This window comes from Orycteropus afer, unplaced genomic scaffold (genome assembly GCF_000298275.1).
Source record: "Orycteropus afer afer isolate SDZICR_OR568_19922 unplaced genomic scaffold, OryAfe1.0 scaffold00402, whole genome shotgun sequence".
NCBI lineage: Eukaryota > Metazoa > Chordata > Mammalia > Tubulidentata > Orycteropodidae > Orycteropus > Orycteropus afer.
The window spans coordinates 1254606-1267770 of NW_006921989.1; the positions used below are offsets into that span (position 1 = coordinate 1254606).

General features: G+C 55.7%; 3 protein-coding genes across 3 annotated transcripts in view; 1 reads left to right on the plus strand and 2 right to left on the minus strand.

Annotated features, from left to right (window-relative positions):
- Window positions 1-1008, plus strand: part of ATG4D (autophagy related 4D cysteine peptidase) — an 8358-nt gene extending 7350 nt beyond the window's left edge. The window contains exons 7-8 of the mRNA XM_042782654.1: window positions 50-169; window positions 826-1008. Coding sequence (XP_042638588.1) covers window positions 50-169; window positions 826-1008 — 303 coding nt within the window. The remainder of the gene's footprint in view (window positions 1-49; window positions 170-825) is intronic.
- A 599-nt stretch (window positions 1009-1607) lies between these two features.
- KRI1 (KRI1 homolog) lies at window positions 1608-10503 on the minus strand. The gene is made up of 19 exons (XM_007953629.1): window positions 10407-10503; window positions 10204-10277; window positions 9329-9434; window positions 8887-8995; window positions 8614-8668; window positions 8487-8536; window positions 8104-8200; window positions 7952-8029; window positions 7486-7619; window positions 6259-6385; window positions 6059-6154; window positions 5799-5969; window positions 4541-4616; window positions 4361-4449; window positions 4143-4269; window positions 3927-4057; window positions 2672-2736; window positions 2485-2583; window positions 1608-1935 (listed from the first exon to the last, which is right to left on the minus strand). The coding sequence occupies exons 1-19, from the start codon at window positions 10498-10500 to the stop codon at window positions 1608-1610; spliced, it is 2106 nt and encodes a 701-aa protein (XP_007951820.1). The 5' UTR covers window positions 10501-10503.
- Window positions 10504-11523: 1020 nt separating this feature from the next.
- Window positions 11524-13052, minus strand: CDKN2D (cyclin dependent kinase inhibitor 2D). Its single transcript, XM_007953579.2, has 2 exons — window positions 12912-13052; window positions 11524-11883 (listed from the first exon to the last, which is right to left on the minus strand). The coding sequence occupies exons 1-2, from the start codon at window positions 13050-13052 to the stop codon at window positions 11524-11526; spliced, it is 501 nt and encodes a 166-aa protein (XP_007951770.1).
- Window positions 13053-13165: the final 113 nt, after the last annotated feature.

Here is a 13165-nt window from a genome sequence, read left to right on the forward strand (position 1 = left end):
CATGGGGAGAGCTGAGGTGCCCTGAGCCCCCCTTGTTTGTCTGCCCTAGTCCTTTCATTGCACCTCACCACGCAAGATGGCCTTTGCCAAGATGGACCCAAGCTGTACTGTGGGGTTTTATGCTGGAAACAGGAAGGAGTTTGAGACACTGTGCTCAGAGCTGAACAGGGTAAGCAAGGAAGGTGGAGATTAGGGTCAAAGGGTCAGACTGGGGGAGGGAGAACAGAAGTCCAGAATCCTGCAGACCTGGGATATTGCTTCCAGGTGGGACCTGGGGCTCTGAAGCCCTGTGCTGCTCTGGAAAGTGATCCAATACCCACCTCTAAAGCCCAGGAGGCGGCCAAGACAGACTGGTCCTATCGAGACTGTTTAGCCTGCAAGTCCCCAAAATCCCAGCTCTAATTAGAGCAAAAGAGGGGGGCATTGTTGTCTTGAGGTACATCTTCATGCAGGGGTTCAAGTAGTGGGACCCCTCACTCCCTTTTGGCTCTGCTGTCCTATCTGGGCTTCATCCTTGTGGCAGAGATGACTGCCAACCCTCTTGGCCAGCTATTCTAGTTCGGTGGAAAGAATTTTGTTGTCTAATAGCTGCACCAAAAATCCCAGGGTTGCCATTCATTGGCTGACTTGGGTCACATATTCACCATTGGCCAAGGGATGGAATGTGTTGACTGGCTGGCCTGGGTCACTGCTTTAGAGGGATGGGGCCAAGGGAAGACTGGGGTGACTGCCAAGTCCACCCAAGTGCTTTACAGAGTTGTGTTAGCATTGTTACAGGTGGCTACCATGTTTGAGGCTGAGCCACTGCTTTCTCCCTCCCATCAGGTCTTAAGCTCCTCCTCGGCCACAGAGAGATACCCCATGTTCACCCTGGCTGAGGGCCACGCTCAGGACCACAGCCTGGATGACCTCTGCTCTCAGCTCTCGCAGCCAACGCTGAGGCTCCCTCGCTCAGGGCGCCTCCTCAAGGCCAAACGCCCTAGCTCTGAGGACTTTGTGTTTTTATAAGGGGAGGGAAAGGGGGAGAAGATGCGACACTTTATTTTTTTATTTATGTCACACTGGGTGTGGGAGCTTGAACTCTGGTGGTGATGGGACATCTCTCAGTCCCTTGACAAGCTGAGACTAGTCCAGGAAACAGCCAGGCTGGGGCTGTGCAACCAAGGGACAGAGCCCAGAAGCCTGCCCTCACCGGCCAGTCCCTCCTCACAGGGAAGGAAGGAGGCTCCCGGACACCCACTCAGGGCCTGACTCAAGTACTGTAGTTTGCACTGGACTGTCTGTACCCCTCACCAGTCCTGAAGCCCCTGTCCTGCCAAGATCTGGGGGTTGGGGGGGGACTGTGGCTGCTAGAGGCTAATAAAGCTATTTGACTTGAACATGGGCTGTGGCTGGGCTCAGTGATTGATGGATCAAGTCTAGGGTGCATCTCAAGGTGGGGACACTCGTTAAGTCAGATGGAAAGAGTCCCTCACCCACTGACAGCAGTGAGGGTTCTGTACAGCAGACTCAAAAGTACCCAAAGTCCCTGTCAGCAGGAGGAAGTACGGGGGGCTTGATTTGAGGAGAAGCCCCCTAGGGCCCTGCCCACCTGCCCTGGGGCAAGCTCAGGGACCACTCTTGGGCTCTCGCTGCTTCCTCCGTTGTCGGCCCAGTTGACGGAAGTGCAGGCGTTTGGGGTTGAGGCCAAAGGCCCGCAGTCTCTGGCGGCTGAACTCACGCCCTCCAAGTGTCACCGTGGGACCCAGGAGACGTGCCTTCTTGCCCCGCCTCCGCCTCTGAGGGGCTGGCTTCTCAGGGGCCACCTCTTCCTGTGCTGGGGGGCTCTGGGGTTGGGGCCGTTTCCCACGGGCCCCATCAGGCACTGGCAGCTGGCCCTGTGGACTGGTTTTGTCTCTCTGTGGCTTCCTTGTGGCTTCCGTGGGCATTTCCATCCTGGGAGAGAGGAGTCAGGGCTCAGCCCAGGCTGATCACAGTGAGACCAAGCACATCCCCCATTGTACAGGTGAGGAAAAGTGAGGCTGAGAGAGGCGGCAACACAGCGATAGAGAAGCCTTCCTGGAATTCAAACTCGGGTCTTGCACTAAAGCCAGCGGTGGCGCTGCAATGCTGATAACTTGTATTTGGGCCTGTGCCTCCACTAAGCTACTCCACAAATGAAGCCATTTTGGTTTCAGATTAACTGGAGCTTCTATAGAACAGGAAACAATTACCGTAACAATGACAGAATAGCTAACACCTACAAGGTCTTTCCTGTATTTCAATTTGTATAACTTTACACAATTTAACTCATTTAATCTTCAAACCACCAAATAAGATAGGAACTATCTTCATCTCCATTCTACAGATGAGGAATTGAGGCACAGAGAAGGGTTGCAACTTGCCTAAATCACAAAGCTATAGCCCCACCAGGAGTTGAACACAAGTCTCAGAATAAGCCTCGGGGGGCTTCCAAGCCCACCTCCCCCTGCCAGTGACACTTACTCTTCTGAGCAGAGAGATTTGAAGATCTGCCTCTTTTTCCACAAGTTCTGGGCTTTCTGGCTGTATGCTCGCTTGTCCTGCAGCTCTTCCTGCTCCGACCTGAGGGCACCCAGTGGACATGCCTATATGGATGTTCTGGGCAGGCCTGCACCCACCAGCCCCTCTGGGCCCCAGCCACTCCAGTCACCTGTACATGCAGGTCTTCTTCAACGAGCACCACCTGTTCAGCTCCTTGTCGTCAGCAGCCAGGATCTGCACAGGAAGGGAAGATAGGAGTCCTCTGCATGAGTGTGGGGACCGCCTCTCGGCCACAGGTGCCTCATTGGTGGAAATGGGAACGCTGGTGCCAGCTGGTGGGTCCAACGTAATAATGGGGAGAACTGACTTCTGGGACAGCTGCTCCTTTATTTTTTTTGGAGGGCTATCAAATAGGGAAACTGAGGCTGGGAAGGGACCTTTATTCCAGATCACCCGGCCAGGAAGTGGCCAACTTCATATTCCAGTTCAGCCCTGGGGGCTTTAGAACTCTCACCCACCTACCACTGTCCACACAGCCTCAGAACAGGGCAGGGCTCCATGCCCGTGACTAGTGTGCTGACTGGAGACAAGGCCCAGCTTCTCAACCCCAGCACTGCCACCAGCCCACGCTAGCAGCTTCCTACTTCCAGGCCCACCTCCTCGTTTATGAGTGAGCATCCCCCTGAGAACCTACTGGAAGGTCATTGGGAGGACTGAGTGCACGCAGATGGTCAAAGTGCAATAAACATGAGCTGCTTTACTGACCACTGACAGCCGTATGCTCTCAGCCACTATCACTGCAGTACAGTGGGCACCCTTCAGAGGGCCACACACCCATGAAAAAAAAAAAAAATGAAACTCACTGCCATGGAGTCGGATCTGACTCATAGCGACCCCTCCTTGGGTTTCTGAGGCGCTATCTCTACGGAAGTAGATCACCCAACATTCCTTCCGAGAAGCGGCTAGTGGGTTTGAACCACCAGCCTTCTGGTTAGCAGTCAAATGTCTTAGGCAGCACTACACTACCAGAGCTCCCACATACCCATGAGGTGGGGGCCATTATTATGCCTGTTTTACAGATGGGGAAACTGAGGCACAGGGTTAAATTCCTTGTCCTAGGCCATGCAGCTGGTGAGCAGCTGAGTCAGGATTTGAACCTGGGCCATCTGGCTTCAGAGCCCACCAAGGCTTAACCACTACCCTGACACTGATCTACAATAATGTAATAGTTATGGGGTACGAAGCCCTGGCTGCATAGGAGCCCTTTGAGGCAGGTCATGTTAGTACTGTTAATAGTACTATCGTTACTACCGTCTTTGAAACGAGGGAACAGGCTGTGTCATAGCATCTCCAGGTCATGGAGACAGCCTCCCTTTTGCATGCTGAGTGTTCTCAGGGTTCCCTCGCCTTCCCAGAGCCCTGACCTCCTCAGTGCTGAGCCCAAAGTCGCAGGGCACCACAGTGCGGTACTTGAAGCGACAGGGCAGGTCATCAACAATGTCCTCGTAGTCCAGCCGGTAATACTCGTCCAGATACTCCTCAAATGTCTTGTCCCCTGCCCGGGGGAAAAAGAGGCTGCTGGGGGGGCTGCCAGGCCCTGGGGAGCCCCGCCTGCCAGTGCCCACCCAGCCAGGCCTCACTGGGGTCAAACGCCGGCTTTTCCTGCCCCACAGCCGTGGCGAAGGGGGACTTGCGCTGCTTCCTGCCCACCGAGGGGGCCGCACGCTGCTTCTTGTGCGGCTGGCTAGGGTCATAGTCAGCGTCCATCTGTTGGGATGCACAGGTTAGCTCCGTCTCTCAGGAGCCCCCTGGGACCTTGAGGACCCCACACACACCTTCCCAGGCCCATGGCACCCACATTGAAGTCAGGGTCCTCACAGTGTAGCTCTTGCTGGCTCCAATCACCGTCCTGCTCCGGGCCATCCCATGAGTCCCAGTTCCAGTCGTCTGACCCCAAGAGAGGGCAGTTATCGGTTAGGATGAGACCTCAGGCTCCAGGCCCAGCGCCCATCACCTCCCAGTGCCCTGCTGCCCTTACCTTCAAGCCCTTCCTCTTCCTCAAACTGTGGCTTCTCTTCCTCCATGGTGCCGTAGTACTCATCACCAAAGCACTTCTGTACGGTTAGGGGGACAGGTAGGTTGGCAGGCCACGCTCAGGGCAGAGGAACTCAGCAAAGCCTTGGACCCAGCCCCACCCCCGACAGTTCCTCTCAGACTGCTTCACTCCTGCACCTTCTGTGGCTCCCTGGCACCCTCCTGACTTAGCTCCTGATATGGGGGGGTGTCCTGTGTGTCACCACCCCTTCTTGGACTCATCTTACCACACCTACCCACCTGCTCTCTATACCCTCTGCTATGCTAATTACCATTTGGTTCCACAGACCCACAGTTCCTTTCCTCCCATCAGGCCTCTGCCCATGCAGTACCCCCGCCTGGTGTACACATCCCCCCGTCTGGCTAACTGCTTCTCAGGCCTCTGCTCTTATTGGAGCTGCCCGTCCTTTCCTCCCAGTCTCCCCTAATCCCACTCCATCACCCCTGACAAAGCCTGGTCACAGCCTGTATGTTCCCCATCACCACCACACAGATGCCTCTGGTAGTAACTATAGTAACGTGCCTGTCACTGTGAGTACCGGAAGGCAGGGACCACTGTGCTACACGCTGCCTGGCAGAGAGTAAAGCTCAGTGAATGTTAAGACTAGTACTTGCCATTCTTCAGACTGTGCCTGGGCCCCTGCTGGACCCCCAGCCCCTACTATAAGCCCAGCTAGGCTGCATCTCCCTGCATTTTTACCGCCACCACAAGAGGAAGGAACTATTCTGCTAAGAAACTGAAGCTCAGGGCAAGGAGCTCCTAGAAAGCGAAGGCTGAGTGCTCAACTACATTCCCCAATCCCTGTTCTCACCTTCGGTTTCCTCCTCTGACCCCCCAGGCTGGGTCGAGCATCTCTTTTGGGCTCCTACTGCCCCCACTGCTTCTCCATCAGAGCCCTCATCACCCTGTGCTTTCGTGGCCTGATGACTGTGTTCCCTCAACTACAACAATTTAATGTTAACAGGTGAAAAAATGTTTAAAGGGGACATACCAACCCACTGCTTCTCCAGCACTTACCACTTACTTATCCCAATCTAGTTTTACCACTGCCCCGAGGTACACGCCACACTTAGACTCACTTTACAGACAAACTAGCTCAGAGAGATCAAGTCATTTCTCTGAAGTCACACAGGAAAACACCGATCCCCGAGCCATTCCTGAGAACTGGCTGTGCAGCTGGGCTGGGGTGCAGGGGCCGCACCTGCATGAGCTGGTCATGCCGGGTGGGGTCAAAGTCATCCTCCAGGTCCTGCTCCTCCAGGCCCAGCGTCTTGTTGCCTGTGACCTGCCGCAACTTCTCCAGCTTGGCCACTATCTCCTTCCTCTTCAGGTTCTTCAGCTGTTTGAGCTCCTCCCGTTTCTTGGCTTTCTCCTGCAGGTAGCAGGTGGGGGACACAGGGAGGATGTGGGCTTTCCCAGCCGGCCAGCCAGTGCACACCAGCCCAGCGCCCCCACACTCACCCTCCTCTTTCGCTCCCGCGTCTCTTCCCTTTTCTCCTTCCTGCGCTCATCCTTACGGCGCACAGAGGACACGATGCTACGTGGGTAGCTCTTGACCTGGGGGTGGCAGAGAGGCCAGAACAGCCAGAGATGAGCCCCAGGTTCTGAGGCCTGCACCCCCACGCACCAGGTCCTCCCCCAGCCCAGCCCCGGCCACACACCGCAGCTGAGTCTGGCTCCTCGAAGCGGAAGTTGTACTTGTGCTCAAAGTCCTCCTGCTTCTTCAGAAACAGCTCACCCTCGTCCGAAGAGTCATCCACAGCCAGCTGTACCAGCGGGCCAGCAGGCCTGAGGGATGAGGGCAGGACCTGGGGGTCAGCTTAACGAGGTGGGGTGGGTCTCCCACTCATGTCGTTATGTGCCCTCGAGTCGGCCCCGACTCATGGCGACCCCTCCTTGGGTTTCCGATGTGGTATCACTACGGAAGTAGATTGCCCAACCTTCTTTCCGAGGAGTGGCTGGTGGGTTTGAACCACCACTGGTCAGCAGTCAAGTGACTTAGGCACTGTGCTACCAGAGCTCCCCTCATGTGTATATCAGATGATATTTTAAGTGCTTTACAGAGATTAACTCATTTATCCTTGCAAGAACCTTAAGAACAGTTGTTGTTAGGTGCCGTCGAGTCATCTCTGACTCATAGCAACCCTATGCACAGCAGAATGAAACACTGCCCAGTCCCACGCCAGTGCCGCGATCCTTGCCTCATATTTTGAGAGCCTTCCAAACTAAGGGGCTCATCCCCATGCACTGTATCAGACAGTGTTTCCAGGCTATTCATAAAGTTGTGCAGTAACAGACAGTGTTTTCCTGCTATTTGTAAGGTTTTCCCTGGCCAATTCTTTGAGAAGGCCTCTTCCTTCTTCCTAGTCTGTCTCAGTCTGTAAGCTGCGTTGAAACCTGTGCACCATGTGCAACCCTGCTTGTTTTTGAAACACTGGTGGCACAGCCTGAAGCCTCACAGCAACACGCAAGCCACCACAGTATGACAAACTGACAGACAAGTTTGTCTCCTTAAGAACAGTGGGGTACTATTATCCTTGTTTACAGATGGAGAAACTGAGGCATGGGTGTCTACAGCAGGGCCAGGATTTGCACTAATCCCACCCGGCCCTAGGAGCCATGCTCCAAGGTTCTCCCTCGGGTCTCCCCTGCTCCCATCTGTGTGGGACGATGAACTCACGCTCCTCTTGCCTCCTGCCCTGCACCTGCTGGGAGTATCTTGGGACTGGAGATCCAGGACCCTACGGCACCCTTGGGGAGGAGCTATGGTCAGACTAAGAGGGAGATGGACTTAGGCTGCCCACCCTTTTGAACTGTTTTTTAGTCACATAACTATATGTAAAACCCTCTTTGGGCCCTCAGGCCTTGGTGAGGCAATGGGGGCTCACCCTTCCTCTTCCTCTTCGTCGTCCTCTTCATCCTCCTCTCCCTCCTCCTCATAGCATTTGTTGAGGATGTAATCCCGCAGGAATCGCTCCCCTTCCTCCAGCTCAGGGTTGTTCCAGTAGTCCTTGAGGTGGGTCTAGGGGTGCAGGATGCAGGACACAGGTTAGGACGTGGGGCTGTGTTGTCCCTACCAGTGGGGGGGGGTGGCAAACAAGGGCACCACGAGGGTTCAGGTAACCCAAGCATCACAGCCAGCCTATGAAGTAGATGGGATGTCTCCCATTTTATAGGTGTAGAAACTGAGACTCAGATGGGCTGACCCAACTAGGGCTGACTCTAGAATCTGAGCCTCAGAATATGTGCTCTTGGCTACTGCCTCAGGGCTGGTTTCCAGCTGGCGGCTCACGGAGGATGGAATGGCAGTAGAGCAAGCCCTTCAGTCCCTCAGGACTGGGTGTGACAACTCACCAGTTCTTTCAGGGTCTCGGGGTTCTCAATCTCCTTTTGGCCCTTCAGCCACTCAAGGTAGTCGGCCTCCTCCTGGGCCTGGGGGAAGGCCAGGGCTGAGGGTCTGCACAAACCCCAGTCCCGCCTAGGCCCAGCCCACTCTCAGCACCCACCTTCTCCTCCCCGGTTCTAGCACGTTTCTGCAACAAGCCAGAGCCACCATCCCTGGCGCTATCCTCATCCTCACTGTCCTCCACGAATGTCCGGAAGCTGTCCAAGAAAGACCACAAGGCTCAGGGTAGGCAGGCTAGACGCCAGCCACTGCCCGCGGGTGAAGTCGGTTTATTAGGCCCTGATCTAACCTCCTGACAGACTCAAGGCGCTGCTGCGACACAGAAAGTATTAACCCCACTTAATAGAGTAGGAAACTAAGACACAGAGAACACAAGGTCACACAGTCGATAAGTGTCAGAGGGGGATTTGAACCCAGACCCATCCAAGTCCAGAGCCTTCTCAATTCTTACCCACTTGGCCGCCTCACCCGGCCGAGGCTCACCTTTCCTTGAGCTGTTTCTGTTCCTCCACGTAACTCTGGGACAGAGTTTGCTGCAGATGAGAGTGATGTAAGCTTCAGGCCTGGCCCTGGGCCCCACATCTCCCTGCCCAGGCTCTACCTTCTCTACCTGATGCCTCTGATCAGAAGCTTCTCCGTCTGAGTTCTCCTCATCGACATATTTGCTGTGCAGAGAGGGGTGGGGGCTTCAGAATACACTCTCCATGGCCCACCTGTCCCCGGGGAGTGGGGAGTTGTTACAGCAGCTGGGGGACCAACACGAGTGTGGATGCATCACTGAGGGTCTTACTCTTAGGTGCTTCCTGAATTTGGGGGGCTGCCCCTAAGACCCCTGTGTGTCCATCTGCCCCAGGAAAGTAGGCATGTCAAGCCTGCTTCTCACCCTTCTTTCTCCAAGATAACTTTCCTCTCGTAGTCCTTCAGGTACATGGGCTGCACCTTCTTCCGCTTCTCTGCAACTGCTGACTCCTCTTCACTCTCCGAGGATGGTGCTGTGGGCCCCCCAACATACTTGCGATCACACTCCACACCCCATTGCTTTCCAGTAGAGGATCCCCCAGGGCAAGGGCCAAACAGTGGCCCAACAAAGCCACCAATTCCTTGGGGTAAAACTGCTATCCCAACTGCTAGTCCCTCATGGCTTCCTTGTGATCATTCAACAGCTAATTTATACTTCGAGCGACACTTAATGCATAGTAAATGCTGTATGAATGTCAGCCACTGTTGTCATTAACTACAGACACTACTCTAAGACATTCTGCTAAGCACTTCTGACTTGAAATGACTCATTAAACAGTCACATCCATCTATAAGGGGATGAGAACCTGTTTGCTGGTAGAAGGTGGCATCCTTTTGATAAATGCGGGGATCCTTCTTCTTCAACAAGGAGAGAGTCCTATAAAAGTCTCGCTCCTGCTGGGGGTCAAATTCCTAGAACAGGAAAAAGGGCAGAAGATAGACTTCAGAAGCGAGGTGGTGAAAGTCCTAGGGTGGCAGCTAGCCATGGGGGTGGTAAGCAGCAGGTGGGCTGAGAGGGTGTGGGAGGGGCGTGCATTACAGGAGAGAAGAGGGAGTGAGTCACTTTGGGGAATGGCAAGGGGGGTGGGTCATTCCTGGGGCTGGAGGGCTGGGTCTGAGGAAGGGGGCAGAGGTCAGACCACTAGGAGAGAGAGGGCCCCTCTTGGGAGTGATACGTGGGGGCATAGGAAATGGGACAGAGGAAGGTGGGAGGGCAAGAAGAGGGTGCTTTCTAGGAAAGAGGAGGGATTGACAAAGGGGTGGGTGGGTGGGGATGGCGTATGGGGTTGGGGGAGGTGGGGGAGGCTGCTCAGTGAGGCTAGGAAGAAAACTGGGGTTGATGTAGGGAAAGCTGGGTGGCCCATGTGACAGAGAGGTGCCACACTTCGGGGACAGAGTCAGACACTGAGAAATGGAAAAGTGGTGAGACGGTCCTGGGAGAAAGGAGGGTGGCACCCCACACATCAGTGGACAGGTGAATCTGTGGCGGGGAGAGTAGGAGGCTATTTGGGTATCCCACCGAGATGGCGAGGGCGCAGTCTGTTCCTTGTGGAATTGAGGGTGGGGTGGGGTCCGGATACGGCGGGGGCACGTAACAACAACACAACCATAGTGAACAGATCCGGATGAGGTAGGGGTTGGACGCTTTCCGCACGCCTGTGATGGGCTCGAGGAGACTCACTACGCGTTCGTCGCTGGAGTCGGACTCGGAGCTGGAATCGCTGCCACTGTCTCGGTCCCCGTAGCGATCCTTCACTGAGGAACACAGGCCGGATCACGGCAGGTCAGTCCCGATGGACCAAATCAACCTCCCCACGTACATTCACACGGTGCCCGAAGGCCCTGCACGCGCCAGTAGCCCGCGCGCACGCGCCTCGCACTCACAGCGCTGCAGCTCCTCACGTTCCCGGTAGCGGCTGTACCTCGCGGCAAATGCCGCGTTCACCCGCAGCTGCGACTGCCCGCGCGGTTCCGGCATGGCGGCTCTTCGGCCCTACAGCACTCTGCGCACGCGCGAGGCGGACACCCGGAAAGGGGTGGAGCCGCGTTCTGCCCACCCTAGGTTTTAAGGGCTAGAGCCCGCCTGATCCCGCCCCCGGCCTTCCGGGATCCCGTCCGCCCGGTGACGAAGTCGCCACCTACGGGTCACGCCCCTGCGGGGAAGGCCGCGGCCACCGCCCATTCCTCCCACCGCCGCAGCTCCGGGCATCCAGCTGACATCTGGGGGCCCTTTCTCCACTCGGCGGTTTCCTGCCTCTCTTCCGTTCCGACAGCGCAAACCGCTGCCCCACCCAGCTCACCCACCCCTGCCGCCCTGGGAATTACTGTTTTCTCCCTCCCCCACCATATCAGCGCTCCGCAACTCCCCATGGCCACCTCCACAAACATCCCCATCCCAGACTCAGAAATCTGAAGCCACCCGAACCGTGGTCATGCTTAAGTCTTAATTTAATGAATAAAAACATTTAACTTATCACACACAAGTTTTTTGATAAAGCTTAATAAATAGAATCTATTTTTTTCAACACTGTACAAGAAACTGGAAAACAAGCTTTCAACAAAATATAAATGAATTCATGCCACCCTTTTATGTTTTTGGAACACTGCCCCCACCCCATGCCCGAAGCAGTGCGCCCCCTTCAGGTCTCTGGGCGCAGATGGCCGAGGTCACCAGGTGCCAGGAGACTTGAGGGTCATGACCTCACTCCATGGCTGGGGCTTTAACGCTCTGCCCAGGGCCTGGTCCACAGCTCCAGCAGCCTGGGGCACAGAGGAAACTGAACCGTTTAGGTGGCTGTTGCATGCAGGAGTCCCTCTCTGTCCAACACACCAAAAGGGGTGAGAAAAACAAATGAGAAACGCCCCCCAAACACACACACCCCAGAAATCAACACCAACAAGCCACAAACTGGCGCCCCACCCCCACAGCACTGGGCAGTAGTAGTGAAGGGAGAAAGTGTTTCTTCCCTCCTCTTCAGAGATGTGCCCAGTGAAATCCTGGTCACAGTGGGGCCACCATGTGGCCCTGCAGGATGTCCATGAGGTCTCGGGCCCCTCTCTGCTGCGCCAGCTCCAAAGGTGTGAGCCCCCTGGCATCCCGGTGATGGAGATCAGACTCAGCAGCCAGGAAGCTGACCACCGCAGTGTGGCCCTCCCGCACGGCTAGATGGATGGGGAGTGCACCGGTACCATCAGGTGCGTTGACATCGGCGCCATGCTCCACCAGGATCTTCAGGGTGTCCAGGAATCCAGTGCGAGCTGCGTCGTGGGCCGGAGTGGTGCCGGAGTTGTCCTGGACGTTGGGGCTGGCACCTTGCTTCAGCAGCTCCAAGGCAATGGTGGGGCTACCAAACATCATGACCTGTGTGGGGGCAGAAGGTGAGGGGTTCCCCAAGGAAGGGGGCCCAGAAAAGAGGTTCCAAGGGAGAGAAGGATCTTCCAGGAAGAGGTAAGATCCATTTCTAGAAAAGGAGTCCTTAGGGAACAGGAAAACCCTAGGGAATACAACCCCTAGGAACCCCAGAGGACAAGGTCTCCTGGGAAGAGGACCCCAAGAGGCTCAGCACTGCCCTAAGGATAAGATGGGAACCCTCCAGGGAATAACCCCTATGGCAACTTTTAAGAAACCTAAACTTCTCCCCAAGGAACCAGAGACCCCCCACCATCACCCCATCCCGGAAATAGGACAGTATCAGGAAATATGAAACCTCTTCCAAAAATAGTCCCCAAAGGATTTGAGAGCCCTCTCTGGGAAAGGGGATGACTAGTTAATTTGAAACGCCTTCTCCAGGAAATACTCCCTGCAATATAATGTGGATGCTCTCCAGATTACCTCAAGAAATGGGATCCCCCTTAAATCGTCCGACAGAGAATAGAGGCACAATGTGAAGCCATTCCCCTATTGAGGGAATCTGCAACCCCCCCAGGAGTGGGTACACCTCCCAAAAAAAACAGATAAGAACCTCCTAGGAATGGAGATGGTTCAAGTAACTGAATACCTCTCACAAGAAACCCCCAGAAAACGGGACGCCCTGGAAACCTGAAACCTCCTCGCATAAATCGGAGAGTCCCAGGAAACTGAGGCCGTCCCTATGAAACTGTCACCCAAAGAAGTTGAACTGCCATCTATGGAATAAAGACCTCCTCAGGAAAAGTGAATCCCCCTCAGCCAGGGAACAAGGTTCCAGAGAAGATGGAGAGCCCAACCCCCTCCCGCAACCTAACCCTACCCACCCACGAAAGGGGAACTCAGGGAGCAGCGCCAGCCCAGTGAAGGAAGACAATCCCCCAGTGGGTCCCCTCCAGGGCGAAGGGACGACAATGGGCAGGGATCTGGGCTCGGCGTCCTCGCCCCAACCTCCATCACGCCACGGGCCGGCCCGGCCTCACCTGCAGCGCCGTCTTGCCGAAGCGGTTCAGGGCGTCAGGGTGCATCAACTCGCGGTGCAGAAGGCGGCGCACCTCCTGCACGTCGCCTCGGGCCGCGGCCCCACTCAGCCGGTCGCCGGCACGGACCTCCTCCAGCAGCATGTCGACACTGGCTGCCTGCGAAGACCCCAGCCCCACCAAAGTGGCCAGTCAGTGCGCGAGACGCGGCCGGCCCCGGCCAAGCAGCCCTCCCAGGGCCTGGCCGCAATGCGCTC